Source organism: Lemur catta, chromosome 2 (genome assembly GCF_020740605.2).
Source record: "Lemur catta isolate mLemCat1 chromosome 2, mLemCat1.pri, whole genome shotgun sequence".
Lineage (NCBI taxonomy): Eukaryota > Metazoa > Chordata > Mammalia > Primates > Lemuridae > Lemur > Lemur catta.
The window spans coordinates 101,952,487-101,966,058 of NC_059129.1; the positions used below are offsets into that span (position 1 = coordinate 101,952,487).

Genomic DNA, 13,572 nt, shown 5'->3' on the forward strand with positions numbered 1-13,572 from the left:
TTCAAACACTATGGCATGGTTACCACAACCAAACTGCAGACAGATCAAGTCCAATAAGGACTGAAAAAACACCAGAGTACTCATGGTCTTTCAACTGAAATATCGTCTTGGATAAAACTTTGCATTTGCTATTACTACTGACTTTTCAGATCTGATCACGTGCCATTCTGTTCCATCAGAATGGGCATTTCTTAATCAGTGGCATGTCACATCAAAACAACTTCATATTTCTTCTTGCAGATATTCTCCTCCTACTCTTGTCTTAGCCATCTCTGAGTTAGATGATAACCAAGTTGGCAAATTTAGTTTTTATACAAAGGAAGCCATCCTTAAGGTAAATCATTTAATTTATTTTTTAAAAAGAAAATAGACTAAAATAAAGCAATTTGCTCATGTATTTCTTTAAAAAAAAATCATAATACTTATGCATATAAATTTAGCTCCCATCTATAAGAAGCGCTTCCAACTTCATAAATAATCTGACAGTTGTCTTAGTCCATTTTCTGTTGCTATTGCAAAATATCTGAGACCTGGTAACTTATAAAGAAAATAATTTTATTTGGCTCATGGTCCTAGATACTGGGAAGTCCAAGGCATGGTGGCAAAGGGTGGCAAGGGCTTTTGTACTACAACATAACATGGCAGAAAAGCTGAAAGACAAGCAAACGTGAAAAAGACTGCAAGAGCAAGCTAAGCTGACTTTTGTAACAGCCCACTCTTGCAAGAAAAAACGTGTTCCTGCTATAATGACACTGATCCATTCATGAGGGCTCTGTTCTCATGACCCAATCACTTCTTATTAGGCCCTGCCTCCTAACACATGAACCTTTGCAGGACATGTTCAAATCATAGCAATGGCCTTGCCTTATTTGATGTGCACATTACCCTGGTTTGAACCATAGAGATTGCAACACCACTTGTAATAACTTCTGTTAGCTACTAAAAAGAAGCACACGTAGTGAACTATCTTTGCATAAGGCTTTTAAAATACACACTTGTTATTTGAACTTTTATCCAATCTTTTTAAACCAGGTGGGTGCTGTTATTTTCCCTGCCACTTGGATTTTTTGCTTCTATGTGTGTATTTTTAAAAACATTGATCTAATCTTGGCTTACAGGAGCACTGAGCACATGTTTGCTAGTTCTTCAGAGGCTACTCATCCTTATCAGACCTTTGGGGAAACCTGATGGTGTCCAGCTACAGAGCAAATCAGCCCTGGAGGCTGCCTTCCTGGGATGAAGTGCTGCTGAGAGAGAGACTAGATTCAGTCTCGTGGCTGAGTAGCAAGGATCCCAGCTCATCCAGCAGTTTGATTCATATATTTACATGTTGAATAAGTGGTGATCTCAGCCCTCAACTTCACCTCTTTCTTTATGCAAGAAATGCCTAATACCTTTCACATTTTCTTTCTTTAGCTCTTGTTCCATTCAGGAGTGGAAAATATGCAAGTGACCCTTGCATGCCAAGCTGCTCATAAAAATGCTTTGATGGTGGCTGTCCAGCAGGTGTACTTCTATCTCGTCCCTCGAGGGGGCCATCCTGCTGATGTCAAGGTCAGCCTGCTTGCTAGAGAAGCTGGAGTCATATTACCACTACCACCAGCTAATGTCAGGCTGCCCCCTTGCTTCCTCCCTCCCTCCCTCCCTCCCTCCCTCCTTACCTTCCTTTCTTCCTGTTTCCCCTTCTCCCTTTCTCCCTTTCTTTCTCCCTCTCTCCCATCCTCTCTGTCTTTCCTCCTCTTTCCTATCTTTTTGTTTTCCTTACTTTCCTCTTTTCTCCCCTCCCTTCTTTCCTATTTGTGAATCAGTGTATAACCAAATCCTTACTGGGTGTCTTGATTTTCAGTGATGTGCTAATAATTTTTCCTTTGTATGTAACTCTATGATATTGACTGACTAGAATCATCCAGCAAAAAATATCCTGTCCCCAACCCTTCCCCTCTGTAGATAAATGATTCCATTGTTTTCTGGTTTATCCTTCCCATAGTTCTTTTTGCAAAAGTAAGCAAATCCATTTGAATCTTCTTTTTTGCACAAAGGTACCATACTATATACACTTCTTTTCTCTAGATTCTTTGTTTTTTTGGTTATTGAGATATAATTCATGTAATATAAAATTTGTCCTTTTATAGTGTATAATTCAGTGGTTTTTAGTATATTCACAAGATTGTGCTGTCATCACTGTTATCTAATTCCAAAACATTTTAATCACCCCCCAAAGAAACCCTGTACCCACCAGCAGTCACTGCCCGCCTCAGTCCCTAGCAACCACTGATCTACTTTCTGTCTCCAGAGATTTGCCTAGTCTGGACATTTTATATAAAAGGAATCATATAACATGTGGCCTTTTGTGTCTGGCTTTTTTCAGTTAGCATTATGTTCTCAAAATTTATCCATGTTGTGCAGGTATCAGTACTTCACTCCTCTTTACTGGTAAACAGTATTTCATTATATGAATATATCACGTTGTGTTTATCCATTCACCAGGTGACACATGTTGGGTTGTTTTACTTTTTGGCTGTTAGGAATAATACTACTATGAACATTTGTGTACAGATTTTTGTGATGACATATGTTTTCCATTTTCTTGGGTACATACCTAGAAATGGAATTGCTTAGATTATATGGTAACTTTATATTTCATAATCTGAGGAATTGTCAAGCTGGATTCATTTATAACTGTCAAACTCAGCAGACTTTAGACAACTGCACTCTATTCTGGAAATACTCACACTTAGTGCCTCACCCCTTCATTGGGCAAAGTGTTATCTCGCTTCCTGCCACTCCTCCTCTCTCATGTACCCAGGCGTTTACATGTGTTTGGGGTCAGTTGTGGCTATGAGATCATCTTACAGCTAGCACTACAGGGCTTATACATCCAACAAATTTAATTCATTTTGGCTTAAAACATTCTAGGAAATAAGTTCAGATCTGAGAAATCATGGTGGCTTGGGTCCAGCCAGAAGAAGACATTCCCGAATTGTGAATGGCAGAGAGAGTTTGCTATTAGCCCCAAGTCCAAAAGCCCCAGACACTCTTATGCGTTCTTCAGAAAGATTTCAGGCTACCAAAAGGTACTGTACCTGGATGGGGGTGGTATTGTTTAACAAAAATGTCCTCTTTTAAGTCAGTTAATAAAGTAGTATGAGATTTAAGGAGTCTAAACTCTCAGAGTGGCTGGCATGTGTTTTATTTTTTAAGACCTTATATAAAGACCTTGTATGAACACTGAGAAGGCTCACCTCCTTCCAATATACTCCAGTCTATGAAGGACAGTCAACAGTTTCTAATTTTAACCTCTTCTCTGCCCTTTCTCCTCCCCTCTTTTCTTTTTCTCTGTCTCTTTCTCTTCTCTTTCTTCAACTTTAAACTTCAAAGAGGTATGTTTTTCAAACTTTAAAGAGGTAGATCACAAGGAAGAAGAGTTAGAGGCCTCTCCAAATTTTCCATATCTGTCTTAAATTGAGAAGCACAGAACTGCCCACACTATTCTAACAAAGGTTTTAGCACTGCTTAGAACAATAGGATGGTGAGTTGTCAGAGAAGCGTGGCCTCTACAGAGATATGTCTATAAATCAGGGATTCCCTATTCTGTCTTGATCTCTTTTCACCATGACAGGGAGAGATATTCATATTCTGTAATAATTATGATTACTCTGAGTATTTTATTGGGGCCTACCCATGATACTCTAATTTAATTCTGGCAAATTTACAATAAAAAATAATAACAGGCAAAGCAGCTCTACTACTCAGGATGACATTAATCTGCCACATGGCCAGAATTCAAGTGCCTTAAGTTCTCAAGTGTGGATGGAAGATTTAAGACCAATATATCTAGGGATGAGGACCCTTGGGAGGCCACTTAGCCCAGGTATCCCTACAGTTAAGGCCAGGAGACCACAAAGGGACCTGGATAGTACAAACACTAGCACAAGCTGGGCTGTGGAGTTTGGGACCAAGGAGGGACTGCTTCAGACACATGGGGGTCCCCAGGGAGGATGGCGACACATCGGCATCCCTGGTGAATAATCAGAAACACTTGAAGCAGGTGAGAACCATGAAGACAGAACCACCTGCCCTCCCGCTGCAATGCCCAGTAACATGAATTATCTTTGTGTTAAATGTCCACTTACCTCTCACTGTGGCCTCCCATGTCTCTGCTCACTTATCAGGGCTCCAGAGGCTTTTGTGTCTATTCAGCTAGAAAAGGTGGGGCTGCGGGACATGATGCTGAACGCCTTCCTCCTCAAGCAGCAAACCATGGCCGACAGAATGAAGAGCCCCGTGAGTATGCAGTGAGAAGTGCTCCCTAGAGCTCTAGTCCCCTTCTATATCTGGGCAAATAAAAATTCTTAACTTGGAATCTCTTGCTTTCAACCTATTTAGCTAGGACCATTGAAAATACATTGTAAAGAACTGAAAAGGGGAGTTCATTAAGAGATAGAAAGGAATCAATTCAAGCTGATTATTAAAAATGTTATTAAAATGTCATGTTATTAAAAAATGTATGCATTTTTCCAATGCCACACTTGGTTTTATCACTTTCTAAGTGAATTAGTTTCAGCACCTGCTGAAACTTAGCCCCCTCCTGGGGTTCAGGGGGGTTAGACAAAGTGAGCAAGTGCTGTCACCTGGCAACCAGCTGGTTATCTTGGTTTTCCAGACACTACTGCCGTGTTTCTGTTTAAACGTTTTTATATTAGCCTAATCTGTTGAAAAATACTATAAAACTCAAAGCTTTAGTTAAAATTATTCCTTAATCTTATGAGTATCATTTCATTATTCATTAATGTTTTGATGAGAAAATCATTATGCTAATGCCTAATACATAGTTATTTGGAAGAAAATTGACAATGTTTATAAACTCTAGGCTTTGTCCTTACCTTTGACTAAAAAGGAAGTACTTAAATTTACCTAATCCAGTCCTACAAATGGGATATGATGGAGGCCAGACCCCCTAATTACTGTTCAACAATGATGAAGGCAAAGGGCCCATTCTAACAAGCAATTCTCAAAAAATATTGACCAAATGGAAAAACATAATAGTTCATTAACTGCTCTTCAGGATTATCCAACACCTATCAGATCAGAAAGAGCTCAGGCAATGTAATTACCTGTATCGCTTTTGTCAGGGTCTGGGATTTTAGCCTACTTTCTAGCTGATAAGTTAACTTATTACTGTTCCATGGATGCTGGCAGAAGACACAAGACTCCTAGGTCAGAGACAAAGAACTTGAATGCTCACAGCAGAGCAGGCAACATGAGCTTCATGTTTGTACCAGTTCCCCTCGCCTCCCAGGTCTCACGGGAAACTACATGCACGCAGCAGTTTTGTGTCACTGGAAAGCACTGAACTTGGGGAACCCACCTCTTTTATAGCAAACCTGCTCTTTTTCCTAGAGGGAGACATTGCCTCGTCCCTGAAGACTGCTCTCTGCAAACACAACCCTGAGAAATGGTTGTGAATTAGGGTGGTCAGGGCCTCGCATGCTGGGCATACTCAGCAAGGTGTGTAGGAGCAGGAGAGACCCACGGAGGAGTGTGTCTCCCAACACGTTTACCCCTATGAAGAATGTCTCAACTCTCTGGCCTTTTCCTGCTTGAAGTTTGCACACATGTATTAGGATGGTTAGTTCTTATGGCCAGCTGTCTAATAGAACTATCATTCTCTTTTCTCACAGGATGAAATTGGAAAAGTCAAGAGAGACGTTATAGCTGAATATTGTCAAAAGTAAGTATAGTATGTGTGAGTGACACGTGCTGCTTTCTCTGACTCTGAATGCAATAACCAGCAGTATGATGTAGAAATTCTGACGACTCAGGTGGTTTGCATTTAAATAAACCACAGTTCTACTGGATAAGCCCACGTTAAACTGTCTCTGACATGCAGAGGAGCATCAGCAGTGAAGGGCAAGGGTCGCTTGGAAGAGGTTCACGCCTCTGCTTTCAGGCAATAGCCACCTGACCCACGTGAAAATGTCTTCTTCACAGAGGTACTCTATTCTCTTTGGAAAGTCCTCCAGGGAAGTAGATCCCGGAACTTCTGTGAGAGGTGGAACAACTTGGATTCTCCTTCCCGATGTCACCTCTTCTTCTGACTTTCAGGTTTAACCACCACATGTCTCACTATGCTCTCCGGGGTCAGATCATGGCATACTGCAATAGCCTGAGAGCCCTGCTGGAAGATTTTCCTACCATCAGGGATACCTTTTTTATGGTAGGGCAGCCACAAGAAAAGAAGGGACCGAGGGACTCCAAGGAGGGCCTCAAGGCTGACCCCAGGTGCGTAGTTTCCTTCAGAACTTGTTGCTCTCCTTCCCAGACCCGACCTCCCCCTGGGGAGAAGCATGTTAAGTTTCATGTAGGAACCTCTGCTCCCTTTACTGCACTTGACCTTGATCTCCTGGTCTAGAAGGGCAAAAGAAGGAGTTAACACTGCAAGAATAAGAGTATCTTTGAATTTGAACCCAGAAGGAGTTCTTTGTTTATGGGCTGTTTGACTGCTTTTTCAATCTATGCAGTTTTGTTTTCCCCTGGGTAGCCCAGAGATTTCCATCAGTCATAACCTTTTATATAAGCCAGCATCTAAATTATTGTAGGCAAACAAATAAGTTAACCTTGATCTTGAGTTGTCCTAGCTTCAAATAATTCTACTCAATGGCATAGGAGAAATATCAAGAAAAAAAGATAAACCAGGGCCTTGGATAAATCAGTGTCCTTCTGTTTTTCTGATAGGAAAAATATGTATATGTATAGATATGTAAATATACATATATATATGGAGAGAGAGAGAGAGGGAGAAATTAAGTGATAAGAGCAGAGCTGTTTTCATATTTCCTTAGCATGATTTATCTGGTTTTCCAAATGTTCTAAACTCAGCCTACCTAGAGTTCACTCACGTGGACAGAGGACTCAGCATAGCTGTGTAGTCAGTGACCACATTTCCTTAAAAAAGAGAGAGAGGGGGCTGTTATATGGTTGTATAGTCTCCAAGGAAGAGCAAAAACACCCTGCAAGGTGAGCTTACCTTCCTCCTTACTCTTTCCCTGATAGCATGGAGCTTGAGTAACAGTGATACTTAATAAACATGTGATAAACTGGAAAGATGACAGGGAATTGAAAGATCATTGGTATCCGACCTCTCTTTCCCCCATCTGTGCATGTATGCATGCATTATTCAGACATCATTTATTCAGTGCTACTTAGTACCAGGCACTTTGCTCTGTGCTAGATTTATTAATATAAAGGTGAATAAGTCAATGACTCTGGCAATAAATTCAGTCTAGTAAGGGAAAGTTCAATAAACAAACAAGTAACTTGAAGATAACACATTAGAGGTATGTGAAAAGGTCCATGAGGGCACACAAGAGGGAGTGTTTATGTCTAACCCAGGGCCTTGGGAAGAAATTCAAAGAGGAAGTGACAGAAAGTTGTTCAAGGAGGACGTTCACTAAGCAAATGGGAATGATAGAACAGGCTAGAGAATGCAGGAGAATGAAAGAAGTTGAAGTCCTTAAACCCTTGACTGACTGATAGCTGCCTATCAAGATAGTGGTCAGTCCCACCATAATACTTAAAAGGTGCTGGTTTATGGGTATCAGTGTTTTGTTTCTTGAACCCAGCCAGTGCTCTCACTTGGGTGGACCTCAGGATTTACCTAATGGAAGAATGCATTTGAGAGAAGAGTAGGGGCAGAGATGCTTCAGCAGACTATTTTGCTGAAGGGTTTGACTAGATACCTGCTGCCCACTGAGGCTGACATGCATCACTTTCTCACATGAAGCATCACAGGAAGATCCTCTAAGACTCCTTAGTTTCATTATTTCATCCATCCTTTCACCAAGTTAACCATTTATAAGCCCAATCTATATTTGGGATCAAACTTTTAAAATAGTTTCCAGAAGTCTAACCACGAGTTCACAACATTTGTGTTTAAGATAAAATGTATTCAGGAAGTCTATTTTTGTTTCTCATCTGTTTCATTTGCAGCACCCAAATAAGGAGGTCAAGCTGTAGGAGGTGGGAGGGGAATCTCTCTAACTTGCTCTACTCCCGTGTTATTTCTCATGGGATGGCTGTGGGTTTCCTAGAGATTAAGGGAAACAGCCATTTAAACTGGAGAGACTAGACCCTAAATCACCTGGTCAGTTAATGTGTGATAATTTCAGGGTAAGGTCTTGGGCAGGAAAGTGTGAGCCAAGTGAGTGCGCAAGTCACATAGCCAGGCAGGAGATGAGCTGTGACTGATACAGGTTCCGTGTTTCTCTACTCCACTACTCCTGCGTCCTAACCTCTCTAGATATTAGTAAGTCTTTTTGATACACTCATATAAAAGATAGTGTAGAGAGAGTAACTTCTGTCTTATGTGGAAGTTTGGAAAATATACTGCATAAGATCCTTTCTGACTCCAAAGCCAGTGGTTCCATGCACTGAGTACCTACAATAAAAGCTGAACATCAACCACAGGAAGGTGTAGTGGAGAGAGACGTGGCCTGGGAGTTAGAGTAGTGGGACTTTACCCAGCTCGGTCATACGTTGCCCTGAGGTCTTGGGCAAATCACTTTTCTTTCATCTCTGGACCTCAATCCCTTCATATAATGAGTGAAGAAATTGAAGTTAACATATTATGATTCTTAGTGCTAAGGTATCTATCTCGAGCATGATTCCAAGAAATAGGACTGCTGAGGGAAGACTTTCTGGAGAGGGGCCATTTTCAAGACTGCTCATGAAATGATAAACAGGAATCATTCCAGGCCAAAGTTAACTAGCAATGAAAGGACAGAGTTGAGGAATGGGTGTTGTGGAAGAAAGAGGTCCTCATCTCATTCATAAAATAAGGGGTTAGGTTAGATTGAGAGTAAGAAGTAGACTTTATTTTAAATGTCAGTCCAACAGTTTATTAGTGGCCCTGCTAAGGATTCAGAGACATCCAAGTTTGTGAGAGTGCTGTAATTGATTGGCCTGTCATGGTCAAGGAAAGGGAGAAAGGTAGCATTACTGCTATGGGGTTGCTGTCCCTTGACCAGAAGAGCCCCGTAAGTCCTGTAGGTTTAAAATTCTAAGATGCTTCTGAATCTTTAAAAGACTGTAACGTACTGTGTTTAGTTTAATAGAGACCCACCCCCCCATCCAAACCAGAGCCTCTGTAGACCAGAGGGGAACTCTCTTCCTAAGAAGGAAGTCCCTGGAGGCTTCCATTCCCTTCATGGCCCCAAGTGGACAGGAGTCTGGAGACTAGGCCGACACTGCTTCTCTCCCAGGAGCAGTGCATTGGCTGATGGAGGAGGAAAGAAAGCACAGAGAGGACACTAACACTAATTGAGTCCTTCCTATGTGACAAACAGAGCCACTGCCATCCCATACAACTACTTTGTGCAAATTTGAAGGTGGCAGCCCTTCCTTGGGGCTGGTGTAGCCCCACAGCTGGGTGCAGTGTCTGGCAAGTGAAGTACAGTGGTGGGGGAGGGACAGGGAGTGCACACAGCAGGAGGTGAGCACCAGGTGAGCAAGCAAAGCTTCATCTGTATTTGTAGCCACTCCCCGTCACACGCTTCATGGCCTGAGCTCCCCCTCCGACCCACTCCCATCCCCCACCCCACCACCATCCGTGGAAAAGTTGTCTTCTATGAATCCAGTCCCTGGATAGGTTGGGACCACTGCATACAGCAATGAATTAGACATGGTCCTTACCCAGCAAGGGGAAAGAGGTAATTACAGTGCACTGTGATAAAGAATAAAATAAAATAAGATGTTTAATGAAAGCACCCACCAAGAAAGACTCAGTAATACCTGAAGGATTAGGGAGATGGGGATGGAGGACCTGGGTCTCGAATGATTGCTAGAACCCCAGGTGGACAAGGAAAGGAAATTCAGCTCACACTGGGAGAACCGCGTGAGCAGAGGTACAGAGATGTGAGACAGCACGTATACTTCTGCGTGGCTCGTATCCAGGGTATGTGAAGACAGCAGTGGGAAGGAGAATGTACTGAGCGTTGGGGGAAGATCCAGAAGTCCGGCATTTGCCCTCCAGGTCACAGTGAGAAGGGAGCAAGACAATTGTGCGAGACCATGTAGGAGGTGCAGGGCGTTCCAGCACTGGCCTTTAATTCAATCATGAAATAGAGCATGTCATCGTCTGCTGGCAGGAATTTGGTCTGGTGCTTAAAGAGAGCTTGGAATTATGGAATAAGAAAATGGATGTGAGAGCTGATGAAAATAAAGAAAAAGGATTGTTCTGGGGTGACATAGCTCAGGCTGGAAGCCATTTACGTGACGTTGCGTCAGTGTAATTAGTGGGGTGATTTCCTGCAGCTGTGCTCAGCAGTGTGCAGCTAAAAGCAGAAAGCTGAATAGTTGGAGGGATCCAGAATTGGGGCTTTGCTAGGTAGGTGAGTGAGTACAAAGAGCAGAGAGTTGACGGTGCTGGCCAGAGTAGTTCACATGCTTGACTGTAAGATCCAGTCTGGGTAGCGAAGGGAGTCAGGTCAGAAATGGAAGGGGAGGCCAGAGGATGGGGTGATGTCAGGGACCATCTTTGGGGGGGATGAATGGGGTTTAGTTGGAATGAATAAGACAACTGGAAGAATAAAAGATCCAGCTGGGAAAGTTAAGACTTTGGAGGCGTTATGGCTTCAGGGGATGATAAGGTCTGACCTGTGGCCCAGGCCTCGGTCTCTGAAGGGGAACAAAGGTGAAGGCGGCAACATTGAGCAGGCCGAGGAACCGTCTGGCCAGGCAGTTGATGGGCTGTCCACAAGGGAGGAGGGAGCACATCTCACTGCGGAGCCGAGACTCCACTCCCTGTACCACACCTACAGCTGTCTGCACCCATCTCTGCCCCTAGGCAGAGGGCTGCTCACTGCAGGCAGGAGTAGAAATGGCAGGAAATAACAGATAAGAAGTTAAAGCTAGTGCTTAACTTAACACAGGGACGCATACGTTTCTCAGAGGCAAGGACTGGCTTTAGCCACCCTGCTGGGGAGCAGCGGCCAGCCTACAGCCCACGCCGGTGTGCTCAGATGCAGACCTTGCGACTTCTCAGTTTTGATATTCAGTGTTACTTTGGGGCACCATCAAACACTGTGAACTGAATGATAAAGATAAGACTGGATTAAGCTGGTTTTGATCTGCTCCAGGACAGGAATTATCTGACTTTGTGGTTGCTGAAAAAAAAAGGGGGGGGGGAAATTCTCCAAATTAAAGCCATGCTTTATTTATGAGCTGGGCATTAACTGATTAAAACCCTGAGGCTTAGGTTTATTGCAGCACTATTCACAATAGCCAAAATATGGAGTTAACCTAGAAATCTGCAAATCAATCCTTTGCAGCAACATTGATGGAACTGGAGGACGTTATGTTAAATGAAATAAGCCAGGCACAGAAAGGCAAATGTCACATTTTCTTACTCATATGTAGGAGCTACAAAAGTTGATCTCATGGAGGTAGTGAATAGAATGGTGAGGACCAGAGGCTGGAAAATGTAGTGGGGAGGGACTTGAAGAGGGGTTGGTTAATGGGTACAAAAATACAGCTAGATAGAAGGAATGAGATCTAGTGCTTGATGGCACAGTAGGGCGACTATGGTTAACAATAAGTGATTGTATATTTCAAAATAGCTAGAAGAGACGATTTGAAATGTTCCCAATACAAAGAAATACGAAATGTTTGAGGTTATGATTATCCCAGTTACCCAGATTTGATCATTACACAATTGTATGCTTGTATCAAAATATCACATGTACCTCATAAATATGTGCAACTATTATATGTCCATAAAAATTAAAAAACAAATACCCCTGAGACTTGAAGTAGGTTAAGGCCAATGATTCACTTCAAGTAAAGTTGCAATGATTTTAAGTCTCATATTCAGAATGTTGGATGCAGGAAGCATTCAGCCCTCAGTAGAAACAAGTTACATTTTGCTTCAGTAAACTGGAAGGGTTATCTAAATATCTCCAAGAGACCCAGAAATAATTTTTTTCCTCATGACGGTCAAAAACTACCCCCGCAATTTCCATAGTGTCCCCAGAAGGCGAGGCCGTCCCACTGAGAGCCACTGCCACACACAACATCGGTGGAGTGAAAACTGGTGAGGATGGGAGGGGGCTGAGTCCTGGAATCAATAGGGCTGGAGGAGTAGAGGAGAAGGGAGAATCTAAAAGTGATGCCTCGATTTCTGGCTGCAGGGACTGGGGGCTTGTGTTTCCTTTAGCACAGGATTGGGGTGAAAGAGGGTGAGGAGTTCAGTTCTTGCCTTTTTTGATTGAGCTGGTCTCAGTCACTGCCAGCCAAGATGACACAAGCTGAACTCTGGAGCTGTGGAGGGGACCAGGCTGCCAGTCACTGGCAAACGGAGGGTAGTTGCAGCCAGAAGAAGGAGGGAGGTTGCCAAGGGCTGGGAGAAGAGTGGGAAGAGCAGAGGGCTGGCCCTGAGTGCCCTGGGCAGGGGATGGCGTGCAGGCAGGGGTTCTGCATCTACTGCGCACCTCTTTCTGCTGTTCATCTCTCTGTCAGGCCTGCCTGTTCTAGCGTAACCAAGACAGGCCTGAGGTGGCGCTGGTCTCTGGCTTCCCCACATAACCCTCTATCCTAGGACATCCCCTCATTAGCGTGTTCTGGTCCCCACTTCTTTACAAATTACCCTGAGAGTGCCCTGTGCATCCCTGGCCACTTTGCTCCAGCAGATGCCAGACTCCCACATCTTAGCATAATAATAAAAAACTTTGTACAGCAACTCGCAATTTATAAAATACTTTTTACATGCTTGATACTCTTTTTAAAAATTATTCCTTGTACCAATCTTGAGTTAGGAATCATTACTCCCATTTTATGGATGAAAACACTCAAAGAAGACAGTTTGTCTAAAGCCATACAGCTATGGATGATGGACACTAGACTCAAATTCAGGTCCTCCTATGTCAAATCCCACACCTTGTTGACTGTACAAGTCACCACTTTCCTGCACACCAGACAGTTAATTCGATTTGATGGCACTGAATCCATCCAAGTGGGATTACAGTGAGCTGTGTCACTCCTGGGATGATATAGAAACCAGGGCAGGATGCCACCTCTCTCCAGGGGCTGTGGAAGAGAGATCAAGGGCTTCCATTTATTTGCATGAAGGCCAAAAACAGGTAAAACCCAACAAAATATCTCCTAATGGTGTATCCATAAAACTACAAAGAAAAGGAAGGCATTGATTAATATAAAATTCAGGATGGTGCTTCCTCTGGAGGCCACCAGGGAGGTGTGCATAATGCTTCAAGGGAGCTAGCGACATTCTATTTCTCAGGCCAGGTGGTGGGTACCTGGGCTTGTGTGAATCCTCAAACCAGATGTATACGGATGACATGTTTGTATATAAGCCTGCAACAAAGAAACTTCTAAACTGCTGCCTAAGAAATGATAAGATATTTGGAAGAGGAGGAGAGCAGAGAGGAGAAAGAAGGAAAAGAGGGCCAGAGGCTGGAGAACCAGGCAAGAAATCTGGTGGCCAGGGAAGGGAAACAGAGCCTGGTGTCTGGAGCCCAGATTCTAGAGCAGGACAGATACGCATTTAAATCCCAATTTCTT

General features: G+C 43.1%; 1 protein-coding gene across 7 annotated transcripts in view; it reads left to right on the plus strand.

Annotated features, from left to right (window-relative positions):
• LOC123633144 overlaps positions 1 to 13,572 on the plus strand; it is a 153,384-nt gene that overhangs the window by 82,331 nt on the left and 57,481 nt on the right. For all 7 annotated transcript variants that reach the window (XM_045544145.1, XM_045544146.1, XM_045544143.1 and 4 more), the window contains exons 22-27: positions 241 to 334; positions 1,417 to 1,554; positions 2,917 to 3,074; positions 4,173 to 4,284; positions 5,682 to 5,731; positions 6,106 to 6,282. In XM_045544145.1, coding sequence (XP_045400101.1) covers positions 241 to 334; positions 1,417 to 1,554; positions 2,917 to 3,074; positions 4,173 to 4,284; positions 5,682 to 5,731; positions 6,106 to 6,282 — 729 coding nt within the window. The remainder of the gene's footprint in view (positions 1 to 240; positions 335 to 1,416; positions 1,555 to 2,916; positions 3,075 to 4,172; positions 4,285 to 5,681; positions 5,732 to 6,105; positions 6,283 to 13,572) is intronic.